This window comes from Vulpes lagopus, chromosome 13 (genome assembly GCF_018345385.1).
Source record: "Vulpes lagopus strain Blue_001 chromosome 13, ASM1834538v1, whole genome shotgun sequence".
In the NCBI taxonomy this organism is placed as follows: Eukaryota; Metazoa; Chordata; class Mammalia; order Carnivora; family Canidae; genus Vulpes; species Vulpes lagopus.
In genome coordinates, this window is record NC_054836.1 from 46519240 (window position 1) to 46536011 (window position 16772).

General features: G+C 35.6%; 1 protein-coding gene across 3 annotated transcripts in view; it reads right to left on the bottom strand.

Annotated features, from left to right (window-relative positions):
• DPY19L1 (dpy-19 like C-mannosyltransferase 1) overlaps positions 1 to 16772 on the bottom strand; it is a 95818-nt gene that overhangs the window by 38932 nt on the left and 40114 nt on the right. For all 3 annotated transcript variants that reach the window (XM_041728054.1, XM_041728053.1, XM_041728052.1), the window contains exons 7-9: positions 13060 to 13117; positions 2183 to 2274; positions 207 to 306 (exon numbers count right to left, since the gene is read on the bottom strand). In XM_041728054.1, coding sequence (XP_041583988.1) covers positions 207 to 306; positions 2183 to 2274; positions 13060 to 13117 — 250 coding nt within the window. The remainder of the gene's footprint in view (positions 1 to 206; positions 307 to 2182; positions 2275 to 13059; positions 13118 to 16772) is intronic.

Sequence of the window (16772 nt, forward strand, 5' to 3'; positions counted from 1 at the left end):
ATTAGTAAGCAAATAATTAACACTCACTAATAAATAACCTTACATAAATCTTACGTATTTCCCTATCCTGAACTCTCTTTAAAAGTACTAACTAAAAAACATTTTAGGACTTAGAATCATATAATCTCTCAGTTCTATAATTTTATACGAGTTCACATAATCAAACAAACTAAGCATAATTCAGCTTAAAAATATAAGCCCCTTACCTGAGTAAGAAGTACAAACTGAGCAAACTGCCATGGAAGCATGAAAAAGACATTGGAAATGCAGAGTGCAATCAAGCTTCCTCTATAAAGTTTTGTAGCCCTTGGAAAGAGAAAATAAATATGAGTAAGTTTTACCACACGGTAGTATAGCATGGGCCCAAACTACTGCAAATTAGAATCTCTAAACATGATCTGGTTGTAACATAAACCAGACATAAAATGAACCAATGGGTTAGAAATTATACTTCCTGACGCTCAACTACCACTTTCCATGAAAAGTAAATACCCATTACTACTGTAAAACCAAAGCTTGCCAAAGAGAGAGAGGGCAGCTGGGTCAGTATATCCATGGAATTTTTTTTAAACTCCATTTCGGTGAATTCATAATCAAACATATTTAGTGCTGCATCCAATAGTGTTATTTGCAGAGACAGAGGATGTCTATAAAAAAGCAGAGAAAGCAGTATATTCTAAGTGCTAAGTATTTTGCTGACAAGGGGAATTCAGATTACGGATGAGCATAGGGCGACTCTGTGGAGGATGCGAGGCAACGGCAGGTTCTGCACAGGGAAGTCACAGGAAAGAGAAGAGGTGGCAAAAGCAGGGGGACAATCTGGAACCACCTTTAGAGGTTTTGCTTTGGTCCTGACTTGTAATTTAGGGGATTCTGAGGAGTGTGAGTTAATTTTACCTTCATGCTAGTTTTAAGAAGTACTTCTCTCCTAAATCGTCAGGCTTATATGAAGCCCCCAACACGCCTAACACCTTCCCAAAGCGAAGAGCATACATGATGTATGGAGGTTGCAAGGAATGCATCTTAAAGAAATCTTCCTCAGGATAAACCTACCTGGGGCACTAAGCCCACCAAGAGGTACCTTTCTTTACTTCCTTAAGTGTCCCTTTTCCAAAGACCTCCTCCTTTGCTATTCTAATCCAATTCTTTCTATCATGCCCATGAATTAAGTATTTTTTAAATCCAGGTAACTTATTTGTGAGGTATGAAACCAACTTATTAGATAAAAACCTGCAATTTTTAATGGAGTGAATACATTCCCCCATTCAGAGAAAGGCCTGTCTAGAAATCGTACTTAAGAGACAAGGCCACCTAACGGCTCTAGTCATGCTGAGGTGTCACAGAGGAAACAGATCGTCCAAAGGATTTGGCGTAACAGATTTCAACCAGGTTCTCCTGAATTCTGCAGATCATTAAAAGGAGTTCTTAGTCTGAGCCATCTTCAGATTTTCATCGTTTTGCTCTATTTTTTTCTAGTCCCCATTTTCTTTCTTTACCCTCTGAATCAAGGTAGCATCTATCCAAACTCAGTATTTGTCAACAGAAAGGAGAGAGAACTGTTCCCGGTCCTAATCTCTTCCTCTCATATGGTGCTTGAATCTCTGTGAGATCTCTCTAGCTTAGGAGCCTAATCCAATCCACAATTCTCAGCAGGAATTCCCCTAGTAGATCTCCAGTCTACTGAGCGGTTTCTTTCTACACCTACGATCTGATGCTCAAGGATACTAAGCAAATATAGGAAGAATTACACATGTTCACGTAGCTGGCCACAACTATTCTACAAACTGTCCTTTCCTCTGAAGGACAATATCTCACAGGTTACACTCTGTTGCCATCTGTCTTCCCCCTCCCTCTTGCCTACTTTTGGGAAGCTGTGGTGGCGGCCTAGAACGACTTGGGGAAGTGGAGATGGTGAAGTAAAAGCACATTTGCTGCTCCTCGAGCAGCTCTGTGGGCCATTAAGAAAAAAAGGAAGAAGACTAGAATGCAGATGAAGGAAATGTTTTTGGTAGTAAATATTTTGAAGTTACACGCTTAAAATAACCATGAATTCAACCTAGCAACACCATTGTAAGTTTTTCATTACATTGACTCTTTTGATTATGGAAGCTTAAAAAATCCTAGCTTAAGTTACTCAGTGCAAAATCCACACACAGGAGACCTAAGGATAAGTCAAAGTTACCTGAGAATATGAGTCACAAGCAACATCTGAAGGACGAGGAATGGATAGGAGAAGCTTTCGCGGAGAGGTGGGGTCCACATCACACGAGTGCACTGAAAACAAAATTCATTGCATATGGTTGAATTTGTTAAGTAAGACATAATAATCGAAGGCAGCTACTCATACACACAAAAAAGTTTTTTCACACATAATTTAAATGGTGAGTTGGAAAACAAGCTGTTAGGTTTTCCACCAACAGCAAAACCGCAAAGTGAGAAGGAAACATTATTGAGAGGAAGACACACACAGCAGAAGATCTTTTGAAATATTAACATGAATTGTCAACACCAAATACCAAAAAACTTCAACTAGAGCCTAAAAGGAAGGTACGGAAAGCACCAGCAAGAAAATGCTCTGCCAAAATCGAAAACATTTCACTTGAATTTGTTGTATAAGCCAGTCTAGTTTGTCTCCTTCCACTTGAATTTCAGCAAAACTATCCATAACCAATACTTCAAAACTCTTTGTAGTCATCAATGCTAAAATTTCTATTCACAAGGCTACTAAGAAAAAAAAGTGCTCCTCCATTTCTGTTTTTATTTCGTCTTTCCCCAAGCTACCCTCGTCTGCCAAAATTTAAAAGTGGCAGAGGGGATCAAATAAAAAAATAACAAAAGTGCTAAAATGTCATGTACCAACTCTACTGAAGAACTAGTTTTGACCTTAACATTCCATCTCATTCTTTCTCTCCCTCACCCTCTGCGTCTACCTCGACTCACATGCACTCTAAAATAAATAAAATCTTTAAAAAAAAAGCTCGATCCCAGTTTTAGTGCTCTATCATTTTTTTCTGCATCTATACTAAATAATAAGTCTATCTTTCAATTAAAGGAACACTGCATTGGATGAAATATAAAGTCAGATATTACTATTACTAAGCTAGTCACATTAGAATAAATCATTACATCTTTCAAGTCAAGCAATTAAAGACTATACGGAATTACAAAGACCACAGTGGAAATAAGCACTTCCTTTATTTTAGCTCTACCTCAGACTATTAGATTTTTCTACTATTGCTCTAGAAAGTTTGATCCAATTTCCTTTTTTAACTAAAATTCACTATGCCTGATGAAATTTAACATAGATATCTATTTATAAGTGAGCTATACACACAAGAAAATTCTGAAAAGATTGAAAAAGTCTTTTTTAAATGCATATTTGTTGTTACTGGAATACAATTTTAAAAATCTGTTTACTAAATTAACTAGAAATTTCAGTATGATAGTGGAGATATATAAACACAATTTATAAAGCTATCGATTCCTATGCAAAAACCAAGAAGAAAATATTTAAACTATATATTGAGAATTTTCTTCATATAGACTGTTCACTCACATTTATTTTGTTACCCAAATCAATGTTGCCATCTCTTAGAAACTTGCTTCTTTTATTTTTTTTTAATTTTTATTTATTTATGATAGTCACAGAGAGAGAGAGAGAGAGAGAGAGAGAGAGGCAGAGACACACACAGGCAGAGGGAGAAGCAGGCTCCATGCACCAGGAGCCCGATGTGGGATTCGATCCCGGGTCTCCAGGATCGTGCCCTGGGCCAAAGGCAGGCGCCAAACCGCTGCGCCACCCTGGGATCCCCTTGCTTCTTTTAATAGCTGAAGTCACACAATTCTCTAAAACTCAATTAATGTCCTTTGTAAAGTAGCATGAGAAGGACAAATTACAGAATTGAAACCAAGAACAAGGTCTTTTGCCTCTACAATGTTGAGTGAATGAATGCAAATATATGTGAAAGTGCTTCTTATTGTTTCAATAACACAACGTGCTTTACTAGATCTACAAACATAATTGTTGGCTCAGATGACCCCATGTAACTTGAAAACAGTATACAGATTTGCTTTAATCATACTTTAAGTTTCAACAAATAATTATTTTTCTTTAATTATAATACAGTTCTCAATATAAATTGACAGGTCAAAATGCCAATGCCTTATAAAGGCATATTCTTGAAATTTAGGAATTAAAGAAGGGAATAAATGTGTGAATCCTTCACAAAGGGTTACACGACTATATGAAACAGACAAAATACAAGACGTTCCTGAAGTGTGAAAATGAACACAATGAAAATCTCAGTTTATTTAAACTGCCCTCTTACAGTATGCAATTTTTACCACACATTTCAGAGCAATGAATAATGCTGCAACATAATACTGCCTGGGTATTGACGAGAACAAGCTCCTATTTTACACTTAGGAAAGCCAGATTTACTCCAGAATCAAAAAGCCAAGGAATTTCAGCAATAAGTAGCTTCATTTGTCAAGCTCTACTTTCAAATAGCTCACTTACACTATTAGAAATCTATCATAATCTAATATACTTCTCTTCGTAATCTAAAACTAAATAGGAGTACAACTAACTCCTGAATTATAAATTACAGTTAGTAACAGATCATGATTAAGGTTAGGCCCAAGAGTTTTGACTAGAGCTGATATTTGTAGGGTCAGTCATAAATTGTTTTTGGTATAATGTTTAGGTTTAAAACAAATTATCCCACTTCTGAATGCTACACAGCCCTATTAGTTATAATACTGCTTTATATAACTTAATGTTAATTATAATATTGTGTTAGACCTTGCACTTAAAAATGCTTTCAAGGGATCCCTGGGTGGCGCAGCGGTTTAGCGCCTGCCTTTGGCCCAGGGCGCGATCCTGGAGACCCGGGATCGAATCCCACGTCGGGCTCCCAGTGCATGGAGCCTGCTTCTCCCTCTGCCTGTGTCTCTGCTTCTCTCTCTCTCACTGTGTGCCTATCATAAATAAATAAAATTTTTAAAAAAATGCTTTCAAAAAAGATTTGTGGCCACCATGGGTTTGGCTACTCCTCTGCAGAGAATGGTATAAGTATAAAAATTTTATTATCCAGATGCTAACCATAAAAAAGCTAGGTGTAACAGCCATAGTTTGACCATCTCCTACTTGATGTTACTTAGGGTAGTCCCACTGTTTACACAGACCTTTAGCTTGGTGTGGGCTTTGTGGGGCTGATGGGTGTTGTACCCTGATAATAAGTCAGATAGCTTTCTTGGAGTTTTTGTCTCTTTTTGTACCATGTACTGATATACTGCCCAATTAACCAGTCAGTCATATACATCAATTGAACTTGTAACACAATTTTGGCTCAATAAGAATTAATACTGCAGTAATATATGACTGCTATTAAGTTCTATCTTTACAAAGAATTTCTGCCAATTCTATGAAAAGAAACACATCTTTTTTTGTCTCTGGACTCTCAGAATATCAGTATATCCTATTTTAAATATATGTAAAACTTCTGCGAACAGTAAACTCTGTTGGAAAAGCATTTGAATTACATTTTCATGCCTCTATCTATTGTTACAATGACTCAAACTTGACCATTTCCTACTCATTCAAAATAGAAAATACATCTGACAAAATGCTATCAATATCATCTCCTTTACCTTGTGATTGCAAACTACACCTCACAATGCTATTGAGAATCAGAACTGTCTATAGTATGAAAGTATAAGTCAAGACACAAAGGCAGTATAAACTACAACAAATTATTTTAATTGTATTATCAAAGTGACAGAGAAGGAAAAATAATTCAAGTAACTTTTGAACTATTTAATTTTTGAACTGTAACTAGAATATACTCAGAAGAATAATGCTGAATATACTCTTAGAAGAAAAAGAATTGCAAAGAAATCTCAAGCCTTACTTAGTAAATTTGTTGTTGGTAGCAGGATTAGTGTACCAATTTAGAAACTATTTTGTGTGTATTCTAAAATGAAACAAATAAGTAAATTCATTTAAATCAGGGTGAGGAGAAATATAAAAATATGGGGAGGTGAAGAAGAACTCTATGATAACTATTGGAGGAATCAGTATAAATTAATGATTTTTTAAAAGTATATTTACTGGCTTTCTGCTGAAAGGACCTAAAAGGAATTATACCCAAGTACCAAGGGTACACCAAGGACCTCTTTGTGGTCGCTAAATACCATTTCCAAGGGTCCAAGTTTCCTTGGAAAACAGTGGATTACACATCTGGGGGCAAGAAAGTGTAAGGCAATCCTGAAACATCTTTTTGATTTTTCCTCAAGAAAAAGTGTTCAAAGACTGATGGAGACATATCAAAGGCACACAACAGTACCCAAAAAATCCATAAAATACTAAAGAATTAATCTAACATAAATATATTTCATCACGTCTACAACTCAGTTTTAATGGGTTAGAAAAATGTCTGTGGTGTGTAGGAGTGTGTATAAGAGAGAGAATACACAAATGTGGGAAAATATTAAAACTGGCCAAAGAAAGTGAATCTGGAACTTTTGTGTAGAATTTTAATTTTTCAAAGTAAAAAGCTAGAAAAAGAAATACAGAAATGTGTACTTTTGTGGTACTGCCTTTTTAGGACAAAAATTATAATGGAATTAGATATAGCCCAAAAGAAGATATAGAACATCTGTTGGCTCTACGTTCACACCTGTGAACAACTGCATAATTTAGGTATGGACCTGCCACAGTCTTTGCTGGTACCAGATATAATACAGATAGACTTTTAACAACATACACGGAAATCTGGAAAAGTCAAAACACAAAAATAAATCTTTTTGATAACATCCCCCTCCTCTACCAACCCTGAACACCCCCCACCCCACCCCCAACACACACACAAATTTGGCAGAATAAGCAGTAGTGGGGGAGAGCCAGAAAGCAGAGAGATCTCACAATCTCCCACACTCCTCAGCTTCCAGATACTTGCTGAAGATGAATCCAGAGATGGACGGAAACTAACTAAAAAGCTGAAAACTATCCCTGTCTCAATTCAAATGCTGGTTAAGATCAAAGAGCTAATACCAGGGCTGAGTGTCTAGGAAGCTGGAGACTGAGCCAAAGAGTAGAGATCCCCTTAATTCAAACTGGAAGTAAAGTAAAACAATGAAAACTGCAACCCTGTCCAGCTAAAGCAGGACTCATGGTGAGATCCAAATGCTCAGCCCCTCACCTTCCATTCTAACACAGGAAAAAATGTTCCTTCTCTGAGAAAAAGAAAAAACCAAGTGAAAGCAATTATTTACTTCCAGTTTTATCATTTTTTATACATGTCTTACATAAAATAGAAAGCTATGAGACATTAAAACCCACAATCAAGAGTAAATTCTAGCCAACAGAACTAAATTCTTAGATAATGTATATGTTGGAATTAACAGACAAGGACTTTAAAATAACTATAATAATTAGGTTTAAAATGTACAGAAAAAGAATAGGTGAACAGATGGGAATTTTCTACAGAGAAATGGAAGCTCTAGAAAAAAACTGAAATTCTAAAATCGAAATTTGTATCTTAAATGAAAAATTCATTGGACTGAGTAGCAGACTGAACGTATCAGAATAAAGTATCGGTGAACTCAGGGATATGGCAAGAGAAAATACCCAAATAGAGACAAAGATCAAAAAAAAAAAAAAAAAAGGAAGGAGTATCAAAGCCTAAAAGGACAACATCCAAAACTGAACACATATGGAATGAGAATCCTCAAAAAAGAGAGACAATGGGAAAAAAAAAATATTTGAAGAGAAGATGCTGGCTAAAAATTTTCCAAAACTGATAAAAAAAAAAAATCAACCCATAGAAAAAAGATGTTCAATGAGCTGTTAAACAGGGCATGTACTAAGAAGACCACATCTAAATTTATTACCATCAAACCAAATATAAAAAGAAAGTCTTCAAACCACCAGAGAAGACACATTACATGCAGAGTAACAATAAGAATGGTAACCGACTTCTCATCAAACAATGGAAACCAGAAGACAATAGAATGACATTTAAAGTGCTGAAAGGTAAAGCTACCAACCTAGAATTCTCATCCAGCAAAAATACACTTCAAAAAAGAAAGGCAACATACAGACATTTTTAGACAGGGAAAAGCTAAGAGACCTTGCTGGCAGCAGATCTTGACCACAACATAAATAAAGTTCTTAAGACCGAAGATAAATTATACCAGATGGAAACCCAGACCTGTAGGATGAAAAATATCACTGACACCCAAACACAGGTGTCCAGATGTGAAGGATGACTAGGTGGTAAAAAGGAGGGAAGTATGAGGGGAATAGGAAACAGTAGGTATAAAAGCCCTGAGGAAGGAAAAGGAGTGGTTCTTTCTGGGAACTAGAGAAGGAAGGACAGTGGAATTGAAACTTAGAAAAGAGCCTGGTGGGCAGCCCAGGTGGCTCAGCGGTTTAGCGCTGCCTTCATCCCAGGGTGTGATCCTGGAGACCTGAAATCAAGTCCATGTCAGTCAGGCTCCCTGCATGGAGCCTGCTTCTCCCTCTGCCTGTGTCTGTTCCTGTGTGTGTGTGTGTGTGTGTGTGTGTGTGTGTGTGTGTGTGTGTGTCTCATGAATAAATAAATAAAATCTTTTTAAATTTTTTTTGAAAAAAAAAAAAAAAGAAAAGAAAACATCCTGGACAATGGTGAGAGCCAGCAGGGCTCAGGTCACAAAAGGAGCTGTAGGCTCTTCTACTCCATTAATAGGCAGTTTTCAAATCTAAGCAATAGACACATTCCTATCTAAGATCAGCACAATCTTTTTTTTGGGGGGGGACTTTTGGAGTTTATGCAAGTTTAATATAAATTCACAAATCCAAAGTACACCTCTCAATAGCCTTAATAAATAATACAACTTGCACTCATACTATTTTCCAAATTAATGTAAAAAATAAATTAAGCCACATCTATTTTCCAAATTAATGTAAAAAATAAGTTAGGCCATATCACTCTTCTACCTGTAACCTTCCAACGGCCTTTCCACCTCTCCAAATGAACTGTACAATGACAAACAAGGACTACAGAAATGGCTCCTTCCACAACCCACCTCCCACTTTTAACCTGCCTCATCCCTTCCACTTTCCGCTCCTGTCACAATGGGGAGCTCCTGCTACTCCCCCAGATAAGCCAATATTCTCCCATGGTAGGTATATGGTAGAAGATGGTCCCACTTTCACAGGATTATCCACAAGGACAGGGATCTTTGTTTTACTGAGTTAACAGCATATCCTCAGCATCTTCAAGTACCCTGCAATCAGCCCTCTGTATACACTGTTTTAATCCAGCCAAATAAAAGGAAGACCCAGAATAAAATGTCCTGGCCAAAGGTTACCCTCACAAGAAAAGGAAGAAAGAAAGGAAGGAAAGGGGGTAGGGAAAAAGAAAAAGGAATAGAGAAAGAGAAAGAGAAGAAAAAAACATTTCACAAATTAGCAAGGAAAGATCTCTGTACTTTTGACTTGTAAAAGATAAACTGTGGTGTTATCACTGAAATTCTACTCCCCTATCTGAGTTATCTGTGTTGAGAGAAGTTTGGAGAGATTCATGGTTAATCAGGAAACCTAGAATTCTGTCCCTGCTTCACAACCCTGAGCCAAACACTTAACCTTTTAGTGCTTCCAATTATTATGCAAACTGGAATATTATTATTTACTACTTATCTACCATACAAGAACATTCAACCGATTAATGAGGCTGTTTTCAAAGCGTTCTAAGAACTGTTTTCCAAACCTTACATAAATAACATAACTATGTCAATAATTAATTAGGAACATGTACATTTATAATTTCATTATCTTAGTTCAGTTCAAAAATCTTTAAGAAACTAGTATGGGTCAGAAATACGTTATGGGTAATAAAAAAAAAAAAGGTTAATTAGATATGCCTCGATAGCAAATCTTTCATATACTACTCTGAATTACTTACTTTGGTTCCAAAAAAAAAAAAGGATTTTCTTCCCCATATGTGCCTATCTTTTTATCTGTGAGCATGTGAGCATGTTTTATATAAAACACCATCAGTCGTGCTTGGTAATAACTTATAAAATCTCACCATGAAAATGTTAAACAAACTTATTTCACATATAATGAATTTTTTAACAGTCAAAAATTAAAGAAAAATATTATATTTCATTTTTTTCATATACTCCTCTAAATGCTTTTTAGTCAGGATGCTAAAAATCCTGCAGCATCCAGCCGTGCAGCATACATTGGATCTTATAATAAGGAAGGATTCAAAAGGCAAAGCAAAACTGTTAGTTTTCATCTTAGCAATAACTCTCAATAGTGACAGGGTCAACATTTAATTAAAAAAAAGCTCGACAAGGGAAAAATATCAATATAATTTTTATTATGAAACATATAACCTCAATATTATTAATCATTACTATGAGCAATTAATGAGTCCTTCACTGCTTCTTCACAGGTTTCAGATTTGAAGGTTTTCAACTTCTGTTTTATATCATTTGATTAATCCTTTTATACTATACATCTTGTAGTTCTTTAAGGCCCTAAATTTTCCCTTGTAAAATCATCTGAGTGAAAGAATATTTTCAAAAGTACATCATATTCTATCTTAGACTCAAGCAGAGAGCAAACTGAATGATGGAAATAGAACTTAAAGGCAAGTAACAATTCACAACTATTTTTTGGTATGTAAATCACTCACATGATTAAAATACCTCTCCTAAGAAAGAGGGTAGGTACCACTTAGTAAGCCACCAGCAATTGTAGTTAGCACAACACTGTGATACTCTAGCAAAATTCACTAAATGCGTGAATGGGTACTACCAGAGCAGATGCTTCTCTGATATATGCTTCGGGCAACATTTTTTAAATCCAGAAAAAAATAGAATTTGACAATCTTGCAGTCTGAAAACTAAAATAAATATTACATTATTTAAAAAATGGTTTCAGATACTTCAATTCTCACCCTTATTTTACCCAAAATTACAATTTATTTCCTCAATTTTAATGTCTTTACTCCAAATGGTTACTTTTCTACTCTAAAGCTAAGTTCTGACATTAAGTACAATTACCTACTTGACTATTTCAGTAAAACTTCAATTCTAATTCCAATTACATTTAGTTTACCCTTTAAGTAGAAAGTAATGTCTAAGCATATTTAAACACACCAAGTAGCTGAAAGGTATAAAAAAAAGTTTATCAACCTGAAAAATGATCTGAATAGTCCAAATTTCATTGGTATAAACTGAAAAGACTTTGTAAGGAATGATGTGAGCTACATGAGGATTAAAATTATAAGAAAAACATAAAATCAGGAATTGACAAGCTCTAATTGAGGCTGAGAATAACACAACAGACCTTTCTGCTTAACAGACAGTCATCTTTAAACTGCACCTTCACTTCAAATTTTTCTATAATCTCTTTCCTCCAACATCTTATTGTGAACTCAATGCTCCTTTCCTCTATTGCTAAGTTGTTATTTCTGATCTCTTAGGTCATTCTCACAGGATCTGTGCCTCCACATGCTCTGTGGTCCACACTATGACATTGAGAAGCATCCACAGTCAAGAAGAGGCCAAAAAATTATTTTTTGCTCAGAAGTCAGACTAAACCATATTGTAATGATTTGTCTCAAATGCCCTAATCTATAAGGCCACTCTTAGCTTTAAATTTCTGTGATTCCAAACACTAAACATGTATTAGTTCAATATCCATTAGTAACCCACTGAACAATTAAAAAAAGTTCAACCTTGACTCTACAGTTAAGTTTTAGTATGATTATTCTTAGGGCTTTATAACATGTGCATATTCAAAAACTACAGATACTGAGTTTATAAATGCATAAAAGTATTAAGTTGCTTCACACAAAAAAAGCCAACCATTCTTATCTTTCTTTCATACAAAATTTACCATGAAAGAAAACCAGGTAGACATACATTAATATAAATTTATTTACAATTACAATTGATTTGGTGGAAAGAGGTCATTGGCATCTTGAATTTTTATTAGAATTTAATCTAAACTAAGTTATTAATAATAATAACACAAAGTAACAGTTACCTAGTAGTTACTATGTGCCACACTTTGTTCTAGCAACTTTACACTTATGAATTCATTTAAACTCCCCAATAATCCCACGAGATATGTGCCATCATCATACCCATTTACAAAGAGGAAACTAAGGCAAGTGAGATTAATAATTTGCTCAGGTCACAGAGCCGCTAAATGGCAAAGCCAGGATTTGAACACAGGTAGTTTAGATCCAGAGCTGATACTTTTTAGAATAGTGTTCTCCTTAAAAAACTCTTGGATATGTGCAAGTTTGGAGGTATAATATAATTAATATTCTGCAAAGGAGACTTAAAAATACAACCAAGTTTAATAATATGCATTAAAATAGAAACATACCAAAAAAAAAAAAAAAAGAAACATACCATATAACTCCTAACAAAAAGTTATCCCCACCCAAGGAAATTAACTATATCCATGGCAGACTTATTTCCATTATAGCTGAACTTCATGATTTCAGCTATAAACATGAACTTTCACAATTTTAAATTACATAAAGAATTGATGCAGACACACTTATTACTTCAAATCACTAAGAGATTAGTATATCACATAAAAGATATAACGTTCATGAAAACTTAAAATAAATGCGTGTTAGAATTTGAATTAAAATAAGACCAAACGGGATCCCTGGGTGGCGCAGCGGTTTGGCGCCTGCCTTTGGCCCAGGGCGCGATCCTGGAGACCCGGGATCGAATCCCACATTGGGCTCCCGGTGCATGGAGCCTGCTTCTCCCTCTGCCTGTGTCTCTACCTCTCTCTCTCTCTCTCTGTGACTATCATAAATTTAAAAAAAAAAAAAAATTAAAAAAAAAAATAAGACCAAACATTTTAAAAATGCTACTTTAGACTAAATTTAAAGAAATTAAATTTTAAAAAGAAATCTGTAGTTCTGGAAGTAAAATCTATAATTTTGAAAAGTATTTGACTACTTAGAAAAAGAAATTTGTATTTCTAAAAGTACAATCCCCTGAAGATTTTAAAAGTATTTGTTGACTACTTACCTCTCCATGATTGAAAAAAAAGCACAGCACTGTAACCAGGCCTCCTAATCGGCTGCCACTGGAAAAGAGGATAGAAAACATAACTCAAATAACAAAAATGCAGGTCAATCCTAATGAAACCTTGAAATAATATGATAAACTTCTAGTTCTACACAAAGTAGTAGCCACACTAGAATTCTACTATGCTTATTTATAAAAGTTTATTCCATTTATCATATTAGTCAAAATAAGTTTCATTTCTAAAAAGCCATCTTCCATTTTCAAAATATACAAAAAAAAAAACCCACACAAACTGACAGGCAATAAAAAATTGTGATTAGTCATGTTATTGGGCATCATGTAACCTCATTGTTCGTTTCTTTCTTCTTTCTTTCTTTCTTTCTTTCTCTCTCTCTCTCTCTCTCTCTCTTTTAATTCTTTAGTGACACATATTTATTTGTGTCCTCCAGCAGTTCTCAAACTATTTTTCTAGGGACACATGACACACACTCAGGAAAGAGAAGAGAGTGAAGAAAAAGGCTTCGTGGTCATAAAGGTAGAAAACATCACACTGACTCTTTCTCTTGGAAATTCAGAAAGCAAGCCAGCACATTAAGGATTTAATTAATTAAGCATTTCCCAAACCCCATCCCAAGCTACTTTCCTAAAGAACATGCTTGGAGAACACTGGTTTACAGGCAAAATTTTATCTTTCGTCGGTTTTAAAAACTTGTAAAAGTACACAAATATCAAAATATTACCACCAGCCTTCTAACTCTAGCTAAGAAATCACAATCCCATAGTTTGGCAGTCCTAACAACTAAACCTTCATTTGTTTAGGTAAGAGTAATGCAGGTCCTCCCACCCCCTCTTCCCATCCTGGCATCTGGATAGGGGAAGGAGGGCTGTTTTAGGTTTGTTCCATCATTTTTTTCATCTTTACTCTTGAGGTCTTCTACTCTCTTCAGCTCATGCTGTCTTCTTATTATTTTACCCAAATATCCTTCCTCTGTCTAACCACCCAACAAGCATATGTAGAACATAGACAAGCCAGGGAGGTAACAAGGAATCAGACACAGGTATTCTAGGTCATGCTACTTACTCCTGGGGATGTAGGAGTAAGAAAACACAGAGGAGGTACAGGAGATGGCAGGGCTAATCCATGCAGCCAGCACACATCCCCTCCTCCTCCCTCCCAAGAGATGGGGAGGGCTGGCAGCCCCAGCAAAAGTGGCCAGTCAGCCTTGGCACAAGATAAGGGTTAAGACTGCATGTTCAGTGGAGTTTAGGGAGTTGCCATTTCCTCTACAGAATCTTGAGCCCTTTGCAGCTCTAAAGAAGAGATAGCAGTGCTAAAAGTTTGAGGAAAGGGGGGTTGTCTGAAATACCACTTGCATTTAAGGACAGAGGTAATGAGGGAAAACGGAAGAGCTGCAGAGCCATCTTAAGGGATCACAGGAAGTTGGAAGGCCACAAATTTACAGGACACTATTAGAACAACTGTGTGATTTTTCTCTACTGATTATCAGTCTGGACTAGCACAAATGTAACACAAAGGGACAAAGAAATAGCACATGGACCAGAAAGTGGCTGATGGCACTGAATCCTTAGACACGAGAAAGAATAGGTTCCTCAGGCCCTCTGAGCACCATGAGGAACTCAGGTGGGCATCTTCGTGGGAGCTGGTGGGACCAATTAGCAGAAATAACATGGCGGCCTTCCAGAAAGAAATAAGAAAACATAACCACAAGTTATGATGAATCATAGAAATAAGAGGGACACATAAGGGGGCCAGAATGTCATACAGACCAGAGAGCTGAAGGCAGGGCTCTGCCCTCAGAGGCACTGCATATCTTAGAAAAATCCGCAAACAGGCCAATGCCAGGCTTCATGGCAAGTCATAAGACATTAAAGAAGTTAAGTGTGAGTTATGGGTTTAAATAAACAGTAATATTTTGAACTTACTCCAATAAGAATAATGCAAATGTCTATATATTTTAAAAGTTGGGTTTCCTCATTGCCACTTCTTCCAATCCTATTCACTTAAGATAATCAATAATAACATTTGTGTGCGTCCACCCTCCTAAATCTTTCTCTGTACCAATACAAATATATATTTTAATGTGATCATGCTATTAACACCTCTATGAATTTTTTTCCTTTTCTAATTAATCAATTATAAAGATTACTCTTAATCAATATACATAACCTAAGGCATTCTTAATAACAGATGTCAAACGCTGCATAGTACAAATGTACTATAATTTACCCGGTCCTTTCCCTATTATTGAACATTTTTAAATTTCTTACTATGACAAAATCACGCTAAAATAAATATCCTTGTACATGTAAATACTGGTGCTTTTAGTTCTATAGGACAGACCTAACTGTGAGACTGCCAAGTCAAAAACTGAATTTTCCAGAAAATGCTATACCAGTCCACACACACCCATAACACAGCATCTGATGGGCCCAAACCCTTTTGTATTTTGCCCATGGGATAAGTGGAAACTTTTTTCTCACTGCTATTTTGATTTTTACCTCCTGCCTGCTAATACAAGGCATCATTTTAATGGGTTTTGGGGGCAATATGCATTTTCTGTTTTGTGAAGTGCCTGTTTACATTCTTGTCCATTTTTCTACTGGATCATCTGTTTCACTATTCAAAGATTAAGGGTATCCACTTTTTTACTGCCATATGTGTGATTAAGCCTTTTGATATAAGCTATGGTATATTTTGCCAAAAAGAAATTTTAAGCTTTATGCAGTAAAATGTCAACACTTTCCTTTATTTCTTCTGCATTCCCTGTCTTATCTGTGAAGATCTTTCTTACCTCAAAATGACACAGTGTTCTAAAATATCTACTAGTAACATTATATTTTACATTTAAATCTTTCATCCACAGAAATGTATGTGTAAAGCCCTAATTTTGTTCTCTTTGAAACCGATAGCCAATTATGCTAATACTATTTATCAAATAAACATTCCTTTTTCCAGTGTAGTGAAATTCAGCCTTTATCATTCATTAATTTCTCACAATACTAAAATCTGTTAATTCTAGTCAGTTGATTTAATTCTGTATTTTCTATATCACAATGTTTTCATTACTATAGCATTATGGTAATCTTAACAAATGATAGGGAAAGTTCCCCACCTGTAAGTGCTCTTTTAACATTTTTTAAGGTAATTTTAACCACTGCCCCTTCCTACACACAAATAAGTGTTGGATTCCTGATCAGAATGTCATTAAATTTTCATATAACTTTGAAAGAATTGTCATTTATATGATGGTAAGTCTGCCCATTTGATTGGATAGTAGGTATCTCTCCATTTATTCAATTCTATTTTTTATTCCCCCCCCCTCAATTCTATTCTTTAAATAAAAATGTTATGGACAAGCAATAGAGCCACCAGATATCTAGAGCTAAAACTTCTAGAAATACAGGGATATGATAAAATCTGATCACTGTAAAATCTCATTACATGAGATGTAAAGTATTTAACACTTTGAGACTGTGGCAGGTGATATAAGCTTAAGAAAACACACCAAGGATTTGAATGAGATAATAAGCTCAATTTTATGAATATACGTAGTACTTTGACTATACAGAGAACATACATAATTTTTTTAAGTTACCTGACTGTAAAAACACCTCATCCTCTGATTATAATCCAAAACAACCTACACAAGAGACTGAAATACATGACCGCCACCACCACTTTGGGAAATTAA